At 47.2% G+C, this 21,176-nt stretch overlaps 1 protein-coding gene and 1 pseudogene across 3 annotated transcripts in view; both read left to right on the forward strand.

Moving 5' to 3' along the window:
• Positions 1-21,176, forward strand: part of TOX2 (TOX high mobility group box family member 2) — a 113,774-nt gene that overhangs the window by 22,114 nt on the left and 70,484 nt on the right. The window contains exons 2-3 of one of the 2 annotated variants that reach the window (XM_021715934.1): positions 3,749-3,822; positions 4,326-4,391. In XM_021715934.1, coding sequence (XP_021571609.1) covers positions 4,353-4,391 — 39 coding nt within the window. In that variant the 5' untranslated portion in view covers positions 3,749-3,822; positions 4,326-4,352. The remainder of the gene's footprint in view (positions 1-3,748; positions 3,823-4,325; positions 4,392-21,176) is intronic. The other variant, XM_021715930.1, reaches the window with a different exon arrangement.
• On the forward strand, positions 10,933-11,747 carry LOC103267709 (annotated as a pseudogene). The gene has a single exon (XR_002482356.1). The product of XR_002482356.1 is annotated as an NFU1 iron-sulfur cluster scaffold homolog, mitochondrial pseudogene (transcript).

A 21,176-nucleotide genomic window follows, 5' to 3' on the forward strand; every position in this document is an offset into this window, starting at 1 on the left:
TCTTGCCTTGGCCTCTCAAAGATTTGGAATTACAGGCACGAGCCACTGTACCTGACCCATCTGCCTATATTTTTAGCTTATATCATACTGCTTGATTACTATTGTTTGATGAAATGTTTCAAACACCTCATTAAACTGAATGTCCCTCTATTCCCAATTATTATTTCCATTAGAATATGCTTATAAGTCATGCATTTTGTTATTTGAGTTGGAGTCTCACTCTGTCACCCAGACTAGAGTGCAGTGGCCGCTCCCAGCCACCGCAGCCTCGACCTGCTGGGCGCCGGCAATCCTTCCGCCTCAGCCTTCCGAGTAACCGGAACTACAGGCATGCACTACCACGCCCGGCTGATTTTTTGATTTTTTGATGAGGTCTCACCAAGTTGCCCAGGCGGGTCTCAAACCTGTGGGTTCAGCCAATCCACTCAGCTCAGCCTCTCAAAGGCACAGGATTATAGGTTGAGCCACCGAGCCCAGCTTTGTGCATTTTTTTTTGAGTCAGAGTCCCACTTTGTTGCCCAGGCTGGAGTGCAGTGGCGTGCTGATGGCCACCAACCGTGACCTCGACCTGCTGGGCTCAGATGATCCTTCTGTCTCAGCCTTCCAAGTAGCTGGAACTACAAGCGTGCAGGATCATGTCTGGCTAATTTTTAAATTTATTGTAGATATGAGGTCTCACCAAGTTGCCCAGGCTGGTCTCGAACCTGTGGACTCAGGCAATCCTCTCACCTCGTCCTCCTGAAGTGCTGGGATTATAGGTGTGAGCCACCATGCCTGGCTTATGCATGGTTTTTAAAAAGTTTTGCTTTTATCAAAGTAGTCAGTGACCTTGGCAACATAGCAAGTAGTACCCAGGAGATTTTGTGGAAAGCTCCCCTACCCTGCCCAGTTCGTAGTCCCATTCCAGGCACTGGGGGAGAGGGACGGTTCAGAGACGATCAGGACACAGTTCCAGCCTCCATGGTGCACCCACTCTGAGACAGATGACAAATGTGGAGACAATCTGTGTTGTAAAAGGGACAGTCAGAAGAGGTGAGAACATGGCAGGCCTCTTGGAGGAGGTGGCCTCTGAGCAGGGCCTTGAAGAATGAGCCCTGTCTGTGTGCAGTGTGGTGAATGGAGCCCTGCATTTGAGTCAGTGTCTAAACTCTAGGTGTGGCACGACCTTTTCTTTCTCTCTCTCTCTTTTTTTTTTTCTGAGTTGGAGTCTTACTCCGTCACCTAGGTTGGAGTGCAGTGGCACGCTCACGGCCATCCTAGCATCAACCTGCTGGGTTCAGGCAATCCTTCCGCTTCAAACCTTCTCTTTTGAAAGTCCAGCAGTCATCGAGAGACTCTGCCCAGCCCTGTGCTGGGAGGCTCTCGGGTATAACCACCAACCCCACTAACTGGTTGGGAAGACTGGCCTGGTGAGAGACTCTCTGAATGTGGTAGTGGCTGCTGTATTCATTCATTAAGTTCAACAAGCATTTATTATCTACTCCATGTCAGGCACCATTCTAGAAGCTTGAGGGCATCAACGTTCAAATAGACTAAGATCTTTGGTCCCTGGGGACCTGCTGTTTAGTAGGGGCCTCCATCCCTAAGCAATGAACATAGTAGATAAGTTCTAGAGACTGCTAGAAGGCAAAGGGGGTGAGGGGGCAGGCTAAGGCGGGCTAGAGGATCAGGAGTGATGGAAGTGGTGGTGGGCACTCAGCCCACAGGGCTTGGGGACTGGCATCTGTCCCAGTTGTTGAAGAGATCTTCTCCAGGTGAAGGGGGCTGTGGGCATGTAGATTTTTACAACCTCCAGCTGCTTGGTGGTGTCTCTCCAAATGACATATGCACATACAGGTGGATACAGCAATTATACTAATTAATCCTACAGATAAACCCACAGCCATGCCAAATGATAGATGCACAGAAATATGGGCGCCATGTCAGAACAACAAAATACTAGAAACAACGGGTATTAATCTGTTCTGCATTGCTCCAAGGAATACCTGAGACTGGGTGGTTTATAAAGTGGTTTATTGGCTCACAGTTCTGCATGGCCCTGGCATCTACTTGGCTTCTGGTGAGGCCTTAGGAAGCTTTTACTTGTGGTGGGAGGCAAGGGGAGGCAGCATGTCACCTGGTGAGAGTGGAAGCAAGAGAGGAGGTTTCAGGCGCTTTTAAACAACCAGCTCTCACATGACCTAATATAATAGAGCAAGAACTCACTCATTACCTGGAGAGCCACACCAAGCCATTTATGAGGGATCTGCCATTTATGAGCCATTTATGACATGATCCAGTCACCCCACAAGGCTCCCCTCTGACACTGGGGATTGCATTTCAACATGAGATTTGGAGGGGACAACCATCCAAACTGTGTCACATCACAACTGCCCCTGTGCTCAACTATTTAAATATATGTATATTACACTCACACTGTGGAGTACTGGGTACAGAGGAAACAACTATGTTCAGATATAAAACGTTCTTTAGGATGTGTCCCTAAGAGAAACAGAAGCTGCAAGGCAGTGCATATAGCACTTGACATGTATGTGGAAGAACTGACTATAGCATGTGTATATGAAGACAGTCTTGGAAAGGTTATAAATAAGCTGATAGACACATTGCCTATGGGGAGAGCAGTAGATGACTGGGAAGTGGGGTGGTGTTGCTTTTCGTATTTTTGGGATTTTGAACCATGTGAATGTATCCTAAAACAGTGATCCCAACCTCTTTGGCATCAGGAACTGGTTTTACAGAAGACGTTTTTTCCACGGGTGGAGGTGATGATCATCAGGCATGAGATTCTCCTAAAGAGCATGCAGATCTCTTGCATGCACAGTTCACAGTAGGGTTTGCGCTCCTATGAGAACCTATTACTGCTGCTGATCTGACAGGAGGTGGAGCTCAGGTGGTAATGCAAGCCATGGGGAATGGCTGTAAATACAGATGAAGCTTTGCTCGCTCACCTCCTGCTGTGCGGCCTGGTTCCTAACAGTCCATGGACCTGTACTGATCCACAGCCTGGGTTTTGGGGACCCCATGTTAATATATAAATTGCTCACTTAAAATAAAATGTCTGGTTGCTGTTGGTGCCCACCTAGAGCCCTTTACCAGCCAGCACAGACATCTCCTGTCTACCATGAGTACTGGCTACAGATGGCTTGTAGCCAGTACTCTTCTCTGGAGAATTGTTCTTGGCCACGTGGGGACCATCTTGCCCCTAAGGGCCGGGGACTTACTTATAGGGGCTGCAACAGCCACCCCTTGCTTCCTGCTGAAACTAACTGCAGTATAATTGTGCCCCCAGCATTCCCCTTGGGATCAGGCTGAAGTGAGTCGCCAGCTGAGACCACAACCTGGCTTATCTTCTCCTTCCTCTGCTGCTCCTACTTCACTCCCTCACTTATAGGTTATGCCCAAAGGGTACTCCCTCAAGTACACATGCATTTGAACCTTTGCCTTAGGCTCTGCTTCTAGGGAAGCTAAGATCCCTCTCTCTCGGGTAGGAAACTAACTGGAATTGAGTCATGTGATCTAGGTGTTGCCATGTTGAGTCAAGTGCTCTGAAGCGCAGCATCGCATGAAGAAGGGACTACAGTCACCATCCTCATTTGACAGACGAGGAGCCTCAGTCATTCAGACACCAGCTCAAGATCACACAGCAGGGCAGGGAGGGCCAGGGGTCCTGGAGCCACATCTCTCCCTCTGCTCCTGTTGCCTGTGGTAGGAAAATCTTCCCGCTCAGGCTTAGTTTCTCCTCATCCAGCATTGTGGTTCCTGTATGTGGTTTCCACCGTTCTCACTGTCTGTGGCCAGGAGTGGCTTGGAGGCGAGGATGGGGTAGGTGAGGGGGCAAAGCCACTCAGGATGGGAATCCCTGGGGTGCATGTCTGGGGCAGGCTGTCATGGTCCCAAGGCTCTGGGGATATCGGCCTCCTCTTCTACTGGCACATGGGAGTCCAGCTATAGCTGATCACCTGACATCATTTTGGGCAAGGGAGGTGTTTACATACTTCCAGGGGTGGGAGGCTCAGTGCCTGACAAGGGAGCCTGCCATGTCTTTGGAAAAGGCATAGAGGGCAGAAGCGTTTTCCTGTCTTCTTTCTGAGTGTGATTAATGATGGGAACCCGAGCCCTCAGGGGCCACAGGACAGGGGCTGCTGCTTCCACCCTCGAGAGAGCCCGGCTGAAATGGGCTGGGGCCTCCTGGGCTCTGATTCTGCTTCTGCCGGCCCCACAGCACATCATTTAGCCCTTGACCACTCTGGCTGCTTCTCCCGTCTCCCAGGGCTTTCTTGAGAACGTTTTAATCAGAACTGCTTCTCCCTCTTTCTCTGTTCTAGTTTGATGGTGACAGTGCCTACGTGGGGATGAGTGACGGAAACCCAGAGCTCCTGTCAACCAGCCAGGTGGGTGCCTCATCCTCCCTGGAGGGGGTCAGACCTTGGACTGGCTGGAGCTTAGCTGCTCCTGGGTGGAGGCGGGGGCTGCAGAGTGGGTGGCCCAGCCTATGACTGTCCTGTCTCCAAGTGATGGAGGATCCCCATTGATTCCCCTTCATAGGGACAATAAAGTGGGACTGTGGTGTTTTCTGTAAATCAACTACCTGGCTACTGCTGGCTTAGAAAGGATGTCATTGGGAATAGGATGTACTTGAAGTATGTCGCCCACCTTCCCATGCTCAGGGGAACCTTTGAGCAGCAGTGAATTGATGTGTCCTATGCTCCCTGGTGCTGCCTGCCTCTTGGCACCACGCAGCATTCATGGGGGCATGTTCTGGTGTGGATGCGCACACATCTGTGCACAGGTATGGTAGGTTCTCCTGCTCATCCAGTGTTGTCTAAGGCTACTGCGGGGGCTGTGCACATGGCCCAGCGGGGAAGGGGGAGAACAGAGGCTTGCTGGTCGCCAAGGGGGCTGAGTCACCCCTGGGCAAGGCTGTCCCAACTCCAGCCCAGCTCTCTGGGGGTCACAGATTTTCCACTGAGAACCTGGTCCCTGAAAATGAATGTTTGTCTCAACTGGGAGCATCCTCACTCCAGACTGCGATGCCACAGAGGGTCCTCACTGCAGATTGAGGGCCCAGGGAAGTTCCTCCCTGGAGAATGTGATGCCTGAGAGGGTCCTCACTGCAGGCTGGGACCCGGGGGAGGGTCTTCACTGGGGTTAGGATTAGGGTTGGGGTTGGAGTTGGGAAGGGTCAATGTGGTGTCAGGGAGAGTCCTCACTGCAGGTTATGGCATCATGGAGGATGGTTCCCTAAGGCAATGATGCCTTCAAGGTGGCAGTGGCTCAGGGTTTTGGATGAAGGGCTGAAGAGTTTCATAGTTGCTGAGCAACTTCAGGAGCTGGACAGCAGCTTGGCCCTGGAGCTGATCTTCACCCTCTTGTCTCTACCAACATGGTGGCCATGGCAAAGTTGGGTGGGTCCATATTTTTTCCAGCTGGGGACAACAGAAGCGTATTAACTCAAAAACATGTATGTGCCCGATTCTGTGACAAGTTCTGTGGGGGCTGTTGATGAGTATGACATGAGTCTGTGATCCTAGGGGGCACCACCAGTGAGGAAGACACTGCAGTCCCAGTGGGCATGGAAGCTCCTCTGCAGGGTGCTGCACCCCCTCCCATGCCATAGCAGGGTGCTTGTGTTGGGGACACCATGCCCCATTCCTCCTTGCCCCCATGGGCGCACCATGTTCCCTCTATATTGCATTGACATGCACCAACTTGCAAGACTGGTGGGCAAAACTCTGGATCCTGGGAGAGGGCATTTTGGAAGAGGTCACTGATGTCATTTAATTGTACATAATCAGCTTGAAATGTGGTCCTCCCCACAGACCAGAGGTTAACCATGAACATCTCATCTGAGCTTTTCACAATGTTTGCAATTGTTCACATATTGAGCCCTGATGTTCAGAGCCTTACTACGGTGAAGCTGCTTCTGGTTTTAACCCTGATGAAAAGTTGTTGGCACTGTTCTTCCACTGAAAAGGGAAAGTAGGACTCAGTGGGGCTCTGTGTCTGCTCTAGGCTGGGAAGTGGGGTGCACAATCCTTTGGAGAGGAGACTTGGCAAATAAATGTCAAACATTAACAGTAACACCCTTAACTAAGCTCCAACATTTTGTAGTTTGCAAAGCCCTTTCTTCAGTGGTTATTTCAGCCAATCTTTACAACAGCCGTGAGAATGAGTAGACATTATTGGTAAGCCCATTTTATAGATGAGGCCACTGAGGCTCAAGGATGCTGATTCATTCAGCTAGGGTGACTCAGCCAGGGAGCAGTGCAACTGGCATTTGAACCTGCACAGCTGGGACTCAAAGCTTCACATGCTTTCCTGACCCTGTGTGTGGAGAACCACCCCAAGGCTGCCAACTTGCTTCAGCCTAAATGCCTAAATGCCACCTCCCCTCTGTGACCTCCAGATCCAAATTAGGTCCCCTCCCCGTGATTCTCTCTCATGGCACTAGGGCATTTTGATTCTTAGTGTTTGTCACTGTTTGTGGTCATCCATCTGTGAGATGACTTAGTGTCTGATTTCCATGCTAGACTGCGACCTCCATGGGGAGGGGATCTGGTCTATCTTGTTCACTGCCATCTACCCCAGTGGAGCACAGTTTCTGGCACATAAAAGACACCAGGGAATATTTGTGGGATGAGTGAATGTGGTCCCTTCTCTTCTCTGAGCTTCAGTTTCCCTAATACTGGAACAAGGTTGGACTTTCCAAGGTCCTTCCAAATCACTTGTGCTGTCATCCAGAGGGCCTCCTTAACTTAGGACTATATGAAGATGACATCAGGATTCTCCAAGGTTAATCTCCATGTGAGGAGATTTTGCAACTGTAATCTAGACTTCATAGGGTATCAGTTTTTGCTGCATAACATACACCTCAAAACTTAGTGGCTCAAAACAAATATGTATCTAGGCAGGGCATGATTCTGATGGCTGGGTTCAGCTGGATGACTCCTCTGGTCTTGCCTGGGATACTTCAGTGCCAGCAATAAGCTGCCAGATCAGCTGTGGGCTGGTTGGTGTGGGAGGAGGGACTTGTTTCTGCTCCATGTGGTCTCTCAGCTTCCAGCAGGCTGGTCCAAGATTGTTCACATGGTGGGAGAAAGACTCCCAGAGCAGCAAGAGAAGAAGTTGCAAGTTCTCTTGAGGCCTAGCCTTGAAACAGGTGCATGACCACTTCCAGAACATTCTGTTGGTCACTGGACCAGTCTAGATTCAAGGAATGGGGGATTAGACTCTACCTCTCAATGGGAGAGGCTGCAAAGTGTTGTGGTCTTTACAAACTACTACATGCAGGAAATATATGGGATTGAGTTCATCCTGATTCTACTAACCAATAACTTAGGGTCTTCCAGAACCATGGCTTGGGGGAGTCTATTGTCTGTTAGTCTTCAATGGTGAGAGTTCTGTATATTTCCTTCCAGTATTTTCCCTAGAGTGCTTGCTGGAACTCACACACACACCTGTACACACGAACACCCTCTCCCCGCATGTTGCCTCTTCAGCTGCTAGAACGTATTATCCCAATTACTGGATTAGGGATTGCCGTACACATGTGGGCAAGGTGAAGGCCTTACAGCCACTGCAGGATTCAAAGGGTACACACTAAATGACATACAATACATTTTAGAAATATAGTTAAATGCAAGGTTCACCCACTCAGCAAGTATTTATTGGGCACCTATTGTGTGCAAGCCTGTGGATATGAGTGGGAAGCCATTTCTGGAAAGCATTTGTTTCCAGAATGTCCAATTTTTATCACATTACAAACCTGCCCTTTAATGTAACACTTCTGAAACACCATCTTCTGTACATAGAAACCACAGCTGAGACAGAGGCTTCCACGGGGTATGTATTAGCTGACTGTGTCGCTTTTTAAAAACGTTCAAACTAACTCTTACAGGTTTGAAGTTTCTTCTGCAAATGCATGAGCCATTGTTTGTATTTCTTTGCAAGTTCCCACACAATTTTTGCATAGCTGTCTTAGCTTCTGCAAATTATCACCACATCCGTGTTTCTTTTGTGCCAGATGGGGGTGGATGGTTTGAGAATGAGATAGTCCTCAGTCAGGTCTGTAGTCACCTAAGCAGCTTTGGGGTGCAGGGCCCGGTGGGCCCTTCTCCCCGTTGAGAGCAGACCCTGTTTGGAGTTATAGGGATTGATATTTCCTGATTATGTGACCCAGGAAGAGTCTCCTCCTTCCTGGGCTGAGGTGGGGAGGAAAAGAGGTGGGCGTGGGACTGGTAGATCTGGATTCAAATCCCAGCTTTTCCATGTTTCAGCCTGGGTCAGATTCCTGTGTGCAAGTGATGTCAGCTTCCCATCAGATGGGAAGAGCAGCTTTCTGGGTGTTAGGAGCTGTGTGTTGTGGATTCTGTTGCTGCCTCGCCAGGTTCCTGCCCTCCGTCCAGCTGCTGGGGGAGTTGGCTGCTGGGTACTCATAGCTTCTTTTCTCTGGAAAAGCGGCCTCTGCCAGATGGGAACTATGAACCCAAGAGGGGCTACGGTCTAGAAGCTGGTTCCCTTTTCTCAAGGGACGACTGACTCTGCCACTCCCTAAGGAGCTCCAGCTGATGCCAGCCAGACTCCAGCAGAGACACATCCTTACTCAAGCCCTTCCTGTCCTGTGCTGCTTCCCTTCCTCCCTCCTTCTGAGCCTTCTTCACCAAGTTGCTTTCATGGGTATCCCCAACTCAGGCTCCCCTCCAGGGGAATCTCGACTCAGAGTACATAAAGTGGTGTTCCAAAACTTGCTATGACTTATGTCTAGTGTGTGTGTGTGTGTGTGTGTGTGTGTGTGTGTGTGTGTGTACCATAAATAATGCTTTGGTCACACAAGATGAGTCTTTGGTCACCTCTTGTGCTCATTTACAACTCTGTGGTGTCTTTGAAAGCACTGTTTCCTCTGATGGGAATTTCCTAGTCATTTTTACCCAGCACATGCCTATTTGTTCCTTCAGGGACACTGTAAATGTTACCTCCTCATTACAGCCTTCCTGACTATGCATGGAGTTTTTCACTCTCATGGCTCTAAATACCTTTTCTGCTAAAGAGCTCAGAATTTTCCCTAAGAATTGTTGAATTTGTGTGTGTGTGTGTGTATGTGTGTGTGTGTGTGTGTGTGTATATGTGTGTGTGTGTGTGTGTGTGTGTGTGTGTGTGTGTGTGTGTGTGTGTGTGTAGGGGGGCAGGCAGAGAGAGTTGGGGGGAGATTGAGATCGAATGACACGATCAAGTCTGTAGTTTTAAAAGCTCTCAGTGGCAAGAGTGGACACAGGGAGACCATGTGGGAGGGTGTGGTCATAGGCCACGTAAGGGACCATGTTGTCCTCGACTGTCATAGAGGCAGAGGTGGTGCAAACAAGTCGATGGTTCTGAGATGCATTTTACGAATAAAGTTGGTGGTCTTGACAATGATGGATGTAGAGGGAGAGAGAAATGCTTCTAGCATGAGCTCATTGTCCAGTGTGGTGGTACCGTTTTCTGAGATGGGGAACTTCTGTGGAGGAGCAGGTTTGACGAGGCCAGAGTTGGGCAGAGTTGATGAGATGCTCAACCGAGTGGAGACGTGCAGGTAGGCAGCTGGTTGTACAAGTCTTGAGCTCAGGGCAGAGATAAGTCTGGAAATCCCCAGCTCATGATAGGAAAACCTTGAGAGTGAGATTTATGGAGAGAGAGGGAAGAATGAGCAGACCAGAGGACCAGCTACTCTTAAAAGTCAAACTTTTAAGAGTAAGGAGCATGCAAGGCAAAGGAGAGGAGGAGACTGAAATAGATTGAGAAGGAGGAGAAGAGATGGAGTCTTACAAGGCAGGGCTGAGTGTCTCAAGCAGGAGGGAGGGAGACCTGGGGAAGACACTGCTGGATCCATAGCTCCTTAAAATTTATCAAAGGGTAAGTTTTAAATCAAAGATTTAAATGTACTCAAGGAAACCATAAAGGCACCAGCAAAACAGTCCTTAAGGTATACTTTACAACTTTGGAGCAGGGAAGGCATAACTAGAAACCTTAGAAGGAAATACTTAAAAATTGGCCCATAAATTAACATAAAACTAAATTAGCATAAATATAAAAATGAACACAAAACACACACAAAACTGTTGTATGACCAAACCGGCATAAGTAACATCAAAAGATAAAAAAATTATTTTCAACTCACACCATAGCTGAAGGATTGATCACCCTTACATGTAAAGAGTTATTAGAAATCAGTGGTAGAAAAAAGAGAAGGAGATATGAATCGATAGTTTACAAAAAGGAAATACAAGTGGATCTTAAATTTATGAAAAGATGCTAAGAATAGATCTCTTAAGATAAACTAATCATAAGAAAACCATTTTTTACCTATCAGATTGATAAAAGTCCAAAGGTTGGATAACACACTGTCAGAGTTCTTGTGGAGAAACAGATACTTTTGTACATTGCTGTGAGGAGAGTAAGTCGGTATAACCCCCACGGAGGGCAAATTGATAACATCTATCAAAATTACAAATGCATTGACTTGTAACCCAGCAATTCTCTTTTGGAAATATATCCCACAGATATATTTGCACACATGAGAAATAATGAGATAATTCATTTTTTATATTATTTACAATAGCAAAAGATTGGAAACAATCCAAACATCCAAAAATATGGGACTAGTGAAATAAATTATATGCACCTCTCAAATGTAGCTCTAAAGAAAGAGGAAACTAAAATGACATAGAGGCTCTCGGACTAAGATAGCGGCGGCCGTAGCCCCACGGGGCTGGGGAGCTTTGACTTCTGTTGCAGAGCTATGCAGGCGGTAGGTGACTGGCCTGGAGCTCAGAATATGGGTGCCGCTGGGTGTATGGTCGCCACCTCGCAGACCCTCTCTCAAGGGGCAGTGCATTGAACAGAGCCGTTGGGACAGACCCCCGTCCCCGCAGGTGGGGGTTTGCCCTGAGATTCGGTCATATGTTGAAGAATCCATACAGCATTAAGAAACAGCCTCTGCATCAGTTTGTACGAAGACCACTTTCCCTACTACCTGCAGTCTTATGTAGCACAGTGAGACACATGTTTATTCAAACACAAGATACCCCAAATCCCAACAGTTTAAAGTTTATACCAGGAAAGCCAGTTCTTGAGGCAAGGACCATGGATTTTCCCACCCCAGCCGCAGCATTTCGCTCCCCTCTGGCAAGGCGATTATTTAGAATCGGAGGAGTAAAAAGTGTCTTCTTTGGATCAGATTTTATTACTGTCACAAAGGAAAATGAAGAATTAGACTGGAATTTATTGAAACCAGATATGTATGCAACAATCATGGACTTTTTGCATCTGGCTTACTCCTTGTTACTGAGGAAACATCTTTGGGAGAAGCAGGATCTTAAGAAGATGATGAAGTTGTGGCAATGATTAAGGAATTGTTAGATACTAGAATATGGCCAACTGTGCAGGAAGATGGAGGAGACGTAATCTATAAAGGCTTTGAAGATGGCATCGTACAGCTGAAACTTCAAGGTTCTTGTACCAGTTGCCCCAGTTCAATCATTACTTTGAAAACTGGAATTCAGAACATGCTACAGTTTTATATTCCCGAAGTAGAAGGTGTAGAAGAGGTTATGGATGATGAATCAGATGAAAAAGCAGCAAACTCAACTTAAAATAATTTGGATTTCTTTGGCCACAGGTCAGACTTGTTGAGAATATATACCAAGCTTTTATTATTAATATGCTGAGGAAACTTGAGTAATACAATTTGTCCTTTCTTCAGAGAATGATATATAAATATTGGCATGTTTGCTTTACCTCATGTGAGTTATTTATAACATTTTGAATCATCTGTGCATGTGGATTTTATCCAGGGATATTTTTATTTTTGTTTCTCATTTCTCATGGTTCTTTCTTTGCATATGTGTGAAGCAGTTAAAAATAAATTTTCCCCTATTGAATTTATTTACTTTAAAAATAAATAAAATGACATAGAAATTCTTTAGATACATTATTTGCTTAAAAAAATATGAATATAGTATCTTACCATTTATGCATAAAGGTAATAAGAATGTATGTTTCTATGTGCTTCTGTTTGACTAAAATAACTTTAGAAGGCTATATGGAAACTAGTAACAGTGACGTTGTACATTGGTGTGTGTGTGTGTGTGTGTGTGTGTATGTGTGTGTGTTATGGGAATTGAGCAGGTGGTGGGCAGGGATAGAAGAGAGACTTCACTGTATCTTTTTCTATTTAGGGGGCTTTAACTGTGGGCATTTATTATAACTTCCAAAAGTTAAACACAATTTAAACAAGAAGAGGAAAGGGCCAGTGAGGTCAAATGCTTCTGAGGGATCGGGTGGAATGTGTCCAATAGTTTTAGCAAAAAGGAAGTTATTCTACATTTCAGTAAAAGCCATGTTGATGTGTAGAGTGGGTGTGCAGATCACATGTGTGGACTGAGGAGGCAGTGTGAGGTGAGGATGTGTAAACAGTAAATACAGTCGACTTGTGTGAGAAGTTGTGCTGTGCAGGACGGGGCAGGGCCTTAGCCCAATAGTTTGAAGACTCCATAGGAGGGATTTTTTTTTTAAAGATGAGAGAGGCTTTAGAATGTTTAATCATTGATGGAAGGTGTCAGGAGAGAGAGAGTGATGCTCAGGATTCAGGAGAGGGAAAAGCTGTTGGATGCTTTAAGTTTTCAGAGATGGTGGGAGGCGGTGGGTCCTGCCCAGAGGTGGAGGCTCTGGCCTGAGCTGGACGTGTGGGGGCAGGGGCAGAGAATGGGAGTGCGACTTTGTAGATGGATTGGCTGGGAGCACAGGGTGTCTGTACCTAAAGGTATCTGTCTTCTTAAAGAGTTGGGCTGAGAGTTAGGGCACTGGGGGTCTCAGGAGGGAATGGAAGGTCTGGGGCATTTGTTGTAGAGGGTGGGAGGATGACCTCCTGGTGCAAGTGCTATGGGCACAGGCAGGTGGGCTCATCTAGGGAGGTGCACCAGAAGGGCACTTCAACTTTTTGCTCAAAAGAGGGACTGAGGTTGGGCATGGTGGCTCATGCCTATAATCCCAGCACTTTGGGAGGCCGAGGCAAGAAGATTGCTTATGCCCAGTAGTTCAAGACCAGCATGGGAAACATAGTGAGCTCTCATCTCTACAAAAAGATTTTTAAAAATTATTTGGTATAGTGGTGTGTGCCTATAGTCCCAGTGACTCAGGAAGCTGAGGTGTAAGGATTTCCTAAGCCCAGAGGTAGAGGTTGTGGTGAATTGTGATCGTGGCACTGCACTCCAGCCTGGCGACAGAGTGAGAGACCCTGACATACTGGGAGTGGGTGGAGGGAGGAGGAGAGGGAGAGAGGAAGAGAGAACTAGATAGAGACAGAGAAAGAGGTTGATGGGAAGGACCAGGGAATCTAGGCTGGGCATGGAGAGGAGATAGGGTCCTGGGGCTCAGAGTTCAGTGCAACAAGAAGAGCCATTGGGGAGCATCTGGATGGTGGGGCCTCCTAGAGTCGGAAGGAGCTGGTGATTTTGGAGGTGGGTGGCTGTGGCATTGGCAGTGTCCTGGTGTGTTGGGGGTAGGAGCTGAGGCTGTGTGAAGGAGAAGCTCCTGGGAAGTGAGGAGCCGAGAGCCCAGTGTAGCTTGGTGACTGAGCTGAGGGGACCCAGGACGATGCCGGGGTGGGGTATATAGGAAGCCAGAGCCCAGAGTGGAAGGCTGGGAGCATGGAGGGGGACAGCACCGGGGATGGGCTGCTGAGGGGGCTGAGGTGGGGCATTTACCGGGACAGTGGACAGGAGTCTGGATGGACGAGGCAGTAGAGAGAGAGGATGTCAATCCCACCTTCCCACCTGAAGCAGGTGGGCATGGGGTTGTGGGCAGCTCATATGCAGAACGTGCGGAGAAGGAAGATCCCCACTGAGCAGAGGCGAGTGGAAGGCATGTTCTAAGACGAGACTGGGAAATGGGGACTTTGTTGTTTCTGGAGCGAGAATCCCAGTAGTCCAGGAGCCATTTGCAAGGGAAAAGGCACAGTAGGGCATGAAGACTTACTCTCGGGGTATTCACTGGGGCGCCCTTGGGCCTCAGGGGTGGAGCACACCTCCAAATGTGAGCACTGTCTGCTGCCCTGCCCTGCCCCCTCTCACCCTGTTCCGATATGAGCTGGAGTACAGCCACCGTATCATAAAGGCCAACATCCCCACGCCATAAATCGAGGTCTCCCAGCACCTCACACCACACCTGGCATCAAGAGACACACGAGAGCTTTGAGATCTGCGATTCTTGCGCTTGGCTCCACCACTTTGTTTGCAGCCTTCCTTCCCAGAGCCCCAAGGATGCCCAGTCTGTCTTTCTCACCACTTGGATGAGGTGTAGATTGAGGTAGAGAGATGGTACAACCAGGAGGCTGGAAGACTGGGAACTGGCCAGCCTGTGGTGGAGGGAGCTCAAACCTGCAGTCCTTGAGCACTGAGCTCCTTAACGGCATAGCCTCCTTCCAGCAGGGAGCAGTGTAGGCTGCTGGGAATGGGAAAAAGAACCAGGTGCTCTGAGTTCAAGGTTCTGCCACCCCATCTCTGGACCTAGTTGATATATATCTCTCTGAATCTGTTTCTGCATGTGAATGATGAGGGTGGACGTTCTGTTCATTTTTCCAGCCCTAAATAATGTTGATACCGAAAACTAACATTTACTGTGCACTTCCTTGGACTTAGGCACTGGGCTAAATGTCTTCCATGGCTGGCCTCATTTCATTCTCTAACTGCCCTGATACTATTACTGTTCTCTTTTTACAGATGAGGAAACTGCAGCACAGAGAGACAGAGGTGGTTGAGGCTGTTTGAAACAAACAAAAACACTCCCCAGTAAATGTATTGAAGGCAGGCGACCCTCCTGCTTTATCGAAATCTGAGATTCTGGGCTTGGTAACTCTGGCCTCTGAGTCTGTGTACATTGTAAAGGGCAAAGATGACAAGGCTTTTATTGCTTTAATTAAAACCTGGGTGAAGAGCTTGCAATTCATATTAAAATGAAATCGTGTTTCGCCTGCTGTGGTGTGGGGAAGGTAACAGCAGTGATTACTGCTAAGATTACAAACAATCAAAGAGAAAAGGCCTTTTGCGAGCATTTCCTATTAAAGCCACAAACATCACACTTTAAAAATAATTATGGTTGTGTTATCAGAACATGATTCATGAATTCTGAATACATATGGGGGGCCTTACAAGAAACTGTTTCAAGACCATAGATTTTGTTGAAATCTGATGAAACTTAATATCATTTCACAGCTGGAGAATAAAATACAGAAAGAAAAAAAAACCATCCTGTGTATGTAAAGAGAATTGAGTATATGTCAGACAGAACTAATGAGTTTGCCCCCGTCATCCCTAAACACGTGCTCAGAGAAAATGGACGCAACTCTCTTATTTTCATTGAGAGAAAACTGCCGAGAAGGAGTCGATACTTACATCTCACCAATCTTAATTTTGCATCCCAATGGCTAAAAATATATTTATTTTAATGCTCTGGATTCCTGCCTGTGAGATGTTTAAATGTTTGAGGGCACAGGCATGGAGGCATTAGGGTTTGGATTGCGGGGAGGAGGTTGGTCTGCGTTTATGGTGTCTCTCCCGTAATAAAGATATTTTTTCATACAATGCAGTGAATGTTTACAGCATAATAGTTTTGTTTCCTTCCAACTATTATGAGAGAAATTGAATCCCAGGAAATGTTCACTCTCTCTAAATGGGATGGAAACAATGATGATGATGTGGGGGAGTGCAAGAGTTTGGGGGAGGGGACAGCAGTGGGTGGAAACGTGATTTCAAGGACTTTCTTGGAAACAGCTCCCCTCTCCCCTCCCAGCCACCTTGAACTTAGCATCCTCTGCTGGATCTGGTTCTTTGCCGGAGAGGGTCAGAGAACAAAGATCTTACACATCTGTTCATTGCTACACGTGAGCTTCCCTGTAACCAAGAAGTAGAAATGAGGCAGACATGGGGTCTTTCCAGAATGGTATTGGGTCCTTAGTTTCTGGAGGGTCAGGAGCCTGGTCTGGCCCCTTCTTAGCCTCTCATCATGTGCCCTTAGATGGGTCTTGTCCTCTTTGGATCCTGGTTTTTGTATCTGTGATTGGGGACTGGATGGATATCTCTGAGGGACCTTGCAGGTTATGTCTTATTGCCAAAGGATCAGCCTCCTCCACCCACCGCCTGAGTGCCTAGGACAGTTGTCTGTCCCCAAAGCCAGAGACTCACCTTCCCCACTTGGCTGAATCACTCTAATGCTAACAGGACCCTGAGATGAGGCTGGGGCTCTGAGCCAGTTTCAGCCCACTGGGGTTGACAGTAAGGAGATGCTGTTGACCAGATGGAGAAGACAGACCTAGGCTCAGATGATCCTCTTGACACATACAGCTGGGGGAGCTTGGACAAGTTACCCAACTTTTCTGAGCCTGTTTTATTTTAGTTGTTCTTCAAAGTGATACAAGAAGTAAACCAGGTGTGTCTCAGGTGAGAGTCTGGGTGGCCATCCTGGGCCCTGTGTGCTCCTGCTTCTGCCTTGTTCTCTGTGTATGACCTTGTTCAGATCACTTAACCTCTCTTGGCCTCACTCTTCACCCCTGGAAAATGGGAGTGTTATTACCTACCTTGTAGGTTAGTTAAGAGGCCCAGGTGTAGGTGTGAGGTATTCAGCTTGGCCTGTGCTGGTGGTAATAGGTGCTTGATAATGTTATTTTGTTAGAATTTGCAGTTTAGGGAAGAGAAGCGAACTCGTAATGGAGCTAGGACAATGTTCATCCTAATTTTCTGTGAACACTTTTTGCCTACGACTGAAGTGGAGTCCATGGGATAAAGCTTGTGTCTCAGGTGACCAGAAATTCCACCCAGAGTAGAGGCCACAAAGTCCTCAAGTCAGGCTAGCAACACAGGCCTCAGTGATACATCTACTGGCAGGTAGTGGAGTCTGCTGACAGCCACCTGGGGCAGCTAGGTGCATGGCCTTGAGAGGAGGGTGTGCTCAAATGCGGAAGGACGAGGAGGGGGCATGTCTGTGAGTGTGGGCTTTGGAGAGGGATTGGAGAAGGAGGGCTTGGAGGGAGTTTTGCGTGGCACTGGAGGTGGGATCTTCCTCCTAAAAGTTCCCTCAAGCAAACCTCAAGTGAAGTTCTTTGTGACTGCTCAAAGGCTTTGACAGTTGGCACTGTGTGGCTTTTGGCTGTTGACTGTGCAGGGGCTGGCCCTCGGTGGGTAGGCTGTTGCGATGGTTACACATGTGTGACGTGTACACACCGGGCAGGGTCATTGTCTTCTCGCCGCTGGTCTTCATGGCAGCTGTTGGCAGTAGCAGTGGGAGAAGCCTAGCAGGGGAAGGGATGAGGAAGCATTTTAAAATTTATGAAATACACCCCCCCAAATGGAGAAGATAAAAGACAGAAAATACTAGTTGACAAGGATCTGGAGGAGCTGGTGCCCTCATACATTGCTGTATAAATTGGTACCACTTTAGAAACTATTTTGCAGTATCTGAGGCTGACCTGTGACCTGACACTTCAACTCCACAAATACCTTCGTACGTTTACTAGAAGATATGCAAGTATAAGAATGTTCATAGCAGCACTTTTCATCAAGCTCCAAACTGGAAACCATTCAAATGTCCATCTACAGTAGGTTGGATAAATGATGGTGGAATACTCTTACACAGAGGAATACTATACAGCAATGAGAATGAATGATTTGTAATGCATTCATGTGGATGAATCTCACAAACGTTGAGTGAAAGCAGCCAGAGAGCAAAATAGAACATTCCAGATGATGCCATTTACATAAAGCACATGAAGGAAAATCAATGAAGGTAAAATGTGAGTTGCAGTTACCCTGGAAGGAGATGGGTAGTGACTACAGGGGCTTTTGAGGTGCTGGGGAGGTTTTCTCTCTTCCTTTGAGCATTATTTACATAAACCTGTTTGCTTTGGGAAAGTTCTCTGAGCTGCACATTTATGACTTGTGCACCTTTCTATTGCTATCCTATGCTTAATAAAGTGTGGGAAAAAAAGGTCACGGTATTGTATTGGCACAGGAGTCTCCAATTTTAGAGCCGGGGAGGTGGGGAAGAGAATCTCGCCAGGTTTGGTCATTTGTATCTTGTGTTAATTGGGTCATCCGGGTAGTGTGTTCCTTCTAGGAGTGTGACTGGACAAGGCTTTTATGGCCTGAGCAATTTATTTAACTTTCTGGGAGGGGAAGAATTATTTTAGCCTCATAATGGACGATGAGCTGTGAAATTGCTCCAGCAGTGGTTCACCCAGGGAAGCACGTGGCACAGACTTCCCTAGATCTTCTCAGCCCCATGGGCTCCCATTTTTCTATGGAGAGTTTTAGGAAATATTTGAAACCTAAACATCTCAAGGTGCATGCATATGCGTGTGTATGTGTGGTTTTTGTGACACTGTGCTGTGGTACCAGAAAATCTTGTTCATGGAATATTGAAGATGTCTATAGCCAGGCGTGGTGGCTCCATGCCTGTAATTCCAGCACTTTGAGAGGCAGAGGCGAGAGGATTGCCTGAGCCCAGGGGTTTGAGACTGCTCTGGGCAGTTTGGTGAGACCTTGTCTCTACAATAAATCAAAAAATTAGCTGGGTGAGGTGGCGCACATCTGTAGTTTCAATCACTTGGAAGGATGAGGTGGAAGGATCGCCTGAGTCCAGCAGGTTGAGGTGGCGTTGGCCATGAGTGTGCCACTGCACTCCAGCCTGGGCGACAGAGTGAGACTCTGACTCAAAAAAAAAAAAAAAATCTATAGAAGAGTTTTTCCAGACACACACAGGCTTGTATGCAGACACATTCATGCATAAAGACAAAGTCAATGTGTCGGGATAGGGACACTCACGTATACGTACCTCACCACACACTGAGCGTTGTTGTGTGACTCTGGGCAAGTTATGTAACCTCAGAGTGCCTCAGTTTCTTCAGTGAAGTGGTGATGATAAAGCACCTGGCTCTCAGGCTGTTGTGAACAGTACTCAGACATTTGCACATGCACACATGAATGAGGCTTTTGTCTTTTTTTGCTTAATGGCTGCCTTCCTCCTAGATGGTGGGTTTTGGGAGCAGGGAGCTGGCTCAGAGTAGGAGCTGAGTTAATACCTGGCGAGTGAGTGAGTGAATGAATGAATGACGAGTTCTCACACACACACTGGCACACGTGCTGACATTTAGATACAGCCACAAGTACATCTGTATGGGCATTTGCACATGTCTGTAGACACACTCATTCATAGGTGTGGACAGGGATATACTTCCTGCCCAACACAAACACAAACGTGCCCAGCCTGAGATGGTAGGTTTAGCAGCAGTCTGGGGACTCTGGACTGGAAGTCAGAACAAAGGGTTCGGGTTGTGGCTCCAGGTAACTCTGATTTATTATGTGACCTTGGATAAGTCTCTCCTCAGAGGTCAAGGACTCCCAGCTGGGGAGTGACGGAACAGGGATTTGAACCATGGTCAGTCTGCGTGAAAGTGCTTTTCATGGCTAAGGCCTTTCTGTCCCCAGCATGGTCGTGGACCAGCAGCATCATCTGGAGCTTGTTAGGCAAGCAGCATCTCAGTATCCGGGCCTTCTAAATCAGAATCTGCGTTTAGACCGATCCCTAGTTGATTTGCGTGCACATTTTAGATTGAGAAGTGCTGCCCAGCTACACTGCCTTCCCCAAGTGTTATAAGGAACTAGAGAGCCCATGCTCAAGGGGTACATAGGCTGATGGGCACAGGCACTTGGCCACCCTGAGGAGCAGTTGGAAAGTAGGGGAGGAGGTGTCAGAGCCCATGAAGACAGAATCAACACAGAAGCTCAGAGTCAGACATGCAGAAGCCCAGTGCCTCCTATTTATAAAGAATCACACGACCGTTAAGAGTGTCAATTCATGAGCTAGACTTCTTACTTTTATTTATTTTATTTTATTTTTTATTATAAAGATGTAAGGTACAATTCAGGGTTGGGTATACAAATGTTGATTATGCAGGTGCCCTTGTTGATGAGGACTTTTACTTTTAAAAACAACACATATTAACACATTTGCAATCGGCAAAATTTTCACTTTTCTAATACTGAGAGTGGGTAAAAATAAAGATCTGAAGCTGGTTGCCACACACTTCTATCATTAAGCACAAGTGAAATGGTCTTTTCTAAATTGTCACCTGTTTCACAATACAGCTGAAAATTGCAGACATATCTGGCATTTGTCTCAGACACCACTCTGACTAGCATTCTGTATTGGTATTTTTATTTGGATTATAAACTGAAAATATATTATGCTGAAACAGAATTTGCAAAGACATAAATTCATGTCAGCGGCAACCAGGAACAGAATTTGGAATGACTTAAATTCACATCAGTGATCGTGCATGAGTTAATAATAGTTTCTGCAGATCAGGAATCAGGTGTAGCTTAACTGAGTGCCTCTGACCTAAGATCTCTCAGGAGGCTTCACTCAGTGTGGCAGTCAGGGCTGTGGTCTTATCTGATGGCTCAACTGAAAGAGGATTTGCTCCCGAGCTCCCTCTGGTGGTCATTGGCAGGATTCATTTCTCCTGAGCTAGACCTTTGAGCTGGAATCCTGCCTCCGTTCCTTCCTAGCTGTGCCACATGCAATTTTCACATCTCAGTGCCTCTGTTTCCTTCTCTGTGAAATGGATGTAATAATAGCACCTGCCTCAGAGTTTTTATGAACAGTTCATAGACAGGGGTACACATACACATGGTAAGTGTTATATAAATGGTTTCTGGTATGACTATTTTTTGAGCAAAGCTGTAGGAAAAAAAAGCTAGGTCCAACCAACATGAGGATGGGGGGGTGAAATATTTTTTTCACTAGTAACTCTTTAGATGACAGCATAAGCCGAGCTCAGAGTGGGTTTTCAATACAGTTTAGAGGAGTGGGTGACCTCTGGGTGGCAGCACCCAATGGGACGTTTGGGACATATTAACAGGAGCATGGGGTCTGGGCTGCAAGAGCAGCAGGCCTGGCTCCATTCTGCTCAATGCAGGCCTGGAGTGCCAGGCCCAGTCCTTGGCGCCACCACCTGGGAAGGCTGTAGGGTGTGTGGAAGTTCTGTTGATGCCACCTGCGAGGACAATGGCATGAGCAGAGGGGCCAGCACACCTGGGGGTATGGGCATACCGGAACATGCAGGGTCTGGGGGTTGCAGTGAGCTCACT

The sequence above is a fragment of the Carlito syrichta genome, unplaced genomic scaffold (genome assembly GCF_000164805.1).
Source record: "Carlito syrichta isolate Samal-C Ts95f unplaced genomic scaffold, Tarsius_syrichta-2.0.1 Scaffold103336, whole genome shotgun sequence".
NCBI lineage: Eukaryota > Metazoa > Chordata > Mammalia > Primates > Tarsiidae > Carlito > Carlito syrichta.